At 34.7% G+C, this 2,453-nt stretch overlaps 1 protein-coding gene across 1 annotated transcript; it reads left to right on the top strand.

Moving 5' to 3' along the window:
• Window positions 1-1,143: 1,143 nt before the first annotated feature.
• LOC107081092 (trace amine-associated receptor 13c-like) lies at window positions 1,144-2,257 on the top strand. The gene is made up of 2 exons (XM_015369305.1): window positions 1,144-1,307; window positions 1,447-2,257. The coding sequence occupies exons 1-2, from the start codon at window positions 1,144-1,146 to the stop codon at window positions 2,255-2,257; spliced, it is 975 nt and encodes a 324-aa protein (XP_015224791.1).
• The last annotated feature ends 196 nt before the right edge of the window (window positions 2,258-2,453 follow it).

Genomic DNA, 2,453 nt, shown 5'->3' with positions numbered 1-2,453 from the left:
TGTGTCATACTTACAGGCCAAGATGCTTTACTTAATGCCTCATCCACTGCTTTTGTGATATTTTTATTTGACTTTAACTCCTGTCTAAACCCTATTATTTATGCCTTTTTCTACTCCTGGTTTAGAAAATCAATTAAGCTCATTATAACACTTCGGATTTTGCAAAGCGATTCCTGTGACATGGACATACTGTAAAAACCCTGCATTAAAATGTTTTCACTTAGAAAAATTAGACCTTCATTAAGGCATACAGTATATAAACAGAAAAGCATAAGTAAAAGAAATGCAAGTATCCCACCTGTTCTGAAAACTATATATTTTGGTAAAGTTCTTTCTTTTCTAAAAATCCGACTGTTAAACACTATAGATTGGTTCATGGCAATCCATATTCAGACTCTTCTGTTTTTTTTATCCATGCATCTAATTTCCTGTTAGGAAGAAACAACAGGGGTGATTTATAACTATAGCATACACTATGTATCATAAATTTGTATTCCAGGTTTTATTCATCAGTTAAGAAAAACAGAAAAAGAACCGCTTTTCAAAATAACTGTTTTTTTCTTTTGCAGGGACCACTAAAGAGTTTTAGTGCAATTACATACAATGATAACTGATGTTTAGAATTTCTAAACATTCAACTTAAAAAGTCACAATCACCTCTGGCCAAGATTTGACTGCATTACACATTTCTTATATATTTCTTTGTATTTCTCTTTTTAGCTAAATAAAACGTTGACACAAAGGCCAAGCCTTTTATTTTATTTCAGTGTAAAAATGCACAAAATGGAGAGACTCCTGTTGTAACCAGCTGGTATTTCATAAAAATAATCATTAGTTTGTTTTATTCAACATCAAACAAATGAAACACTTGAAGTTACCTATTTGCATTAAAACTGATATAAACTGAACCACATATTTCACCAAAATGAGACCATGGTCACCTGACTAGAATGAGTTGCTGCTGGAAATTTTTTTCTCTCCTACCATGATGAGAAAATTTAGCAGCACAAAACCATCGGTCTCATGTATTTTCCCCAATTGTTGCAAACAGAGAATAACAAAATAATGAATTATGCCTGGCGGTGTCTCTACTGATACCACAAGATATGGTATTGACACTGATCNTGCTGCTGCCCCATGATAATGGAGGAGACTGAGCTCTGCTTTCCACAACTCTTTAACACTTCATGCAGCAGACCAAAACGTACTTACTTTGAAACTATAATAACCTACATTCTGGTGTTTTCCATCTCTCTGCTCACCTCATCTCTAAATCTGCTGGTCATCATCTCTATCTCACACTTCAGGTTTCAAATGAGTTAGCAATTTCAACAATATTTATTGGAATTTCTGTCAATTAGTTTGGGTTTTTTTAGAACAGCAAATCTGCTTTTTTATACAATTTTTTTTTAGAGAAAGTAAATCTGTTTTCTGTTTTCTCCACAGGAAGCTCCACTCTCCCACCAACCTGCTCCTTCTTTCTCTGGCTGTCTCAGATATCTTTATTGGTCTCCTAATGTCCTTTCAAATTGTTCTGCTAAATGGCTGCTGGATTTTGGGCAACAGTTTCTGTGTAATATATACCTATCTTGGTTATATTTTTGCCACTGCCTCAATAGGAACCATGGTGATGATATCTATTGACCGTTATGTAGCTATATGTTACCCCCTTCATTACAACACTAAAATAACACAGAAAAAAGTGAAAATATGTGTTCCCCTGTGTTGGACCTGGTCTGTGGTGTTTCAGGGCTTTAATCTGATGGAGAACTTCAAACAACCAGGCATATTTAACTCCTGCTTAGGTGAATGTGTCATTGTCATTAATTACATTGCTGGTATGGTAGATGTTATTTTGTCCTTTATAGTCCCCATCACTATAATAGTAGTTTTGTATCTCAGAATATTTGTGGTAGCAGTTTCTCAGATTCGAGCTATACACTCTTACACTGCAGGATTAACCTTCCATGGTTCTGTAAATGTTAAGAAATCTGAGATTAAAGTAGCCGGGTCCCTCGGGGTTGTAGTCGTTGCGTTCCTGATATGTCTGTTACCATTATTCTGTGTCACACTTATAGACCAAGATGCTTTACTTAATGCCTCATCCACTGCTTTTGTGATATTTTTATTTGACTTTAACTCCTGTCTAAACCCTATTATTTATACCTTTTTCTACTCCTGGTTTAGAAAATCAATTAAGCTCATTATAACACTTCGGATTTTGCAAAGCGATTCCTGTGACATGGACATACTGTAAGAACCCTGCATTAAAATGTTCTCACTGAGAAAAATTAGACCTTCATTTAGGCATATATAAACAGAAAAGCATAAGTAAAAGAAATGCAAGTATCCCTCCTGTTCTGAAAACTATATAGTTTGGTAAAGTTCTTTCCTTTCTAAAAATCTGACTGTTAAACAGTGTAGATTGGTTCATGGCAATCCATATTCAGACA

This window comes from Cyprinodon variegatus, unplaced genomic scaffold (assembly GCF_000732505.1).
Source record: "Cyprinodon variegatus isolate N-32 unplaced genomic scaffold, C_variegatus-1.0 Scaffold2893, whole genome shotgun sequence".
NCBI lineage: Eukaryota > Metazoa > Chordata > Actinopteri > Cyprinodontiformes > Cyprinodontidae > Cyprinodon > Cyprinodon variegatus.
This window is presented reverse-complemented; position numbering and strand designations above follow the sequence as displayed.

Excerpts from the sequence above, each read along its gene's own strand:
- LOC107081092 (XM_015369305.1), top strand. The coding sequence starts at position 1,144 with ATGGAGGAGACTGAGCTCTGCTTTCCACAACTCTTTAACACTTCATGC. Across the intron at positions 1,308-1,446 it reads ATCTCTATCTCACACTTCAG|GAAGCTCCACTCTCCCACCA; the intron begins GTTTCAAATGAG and ends TTTTCTCCACAG.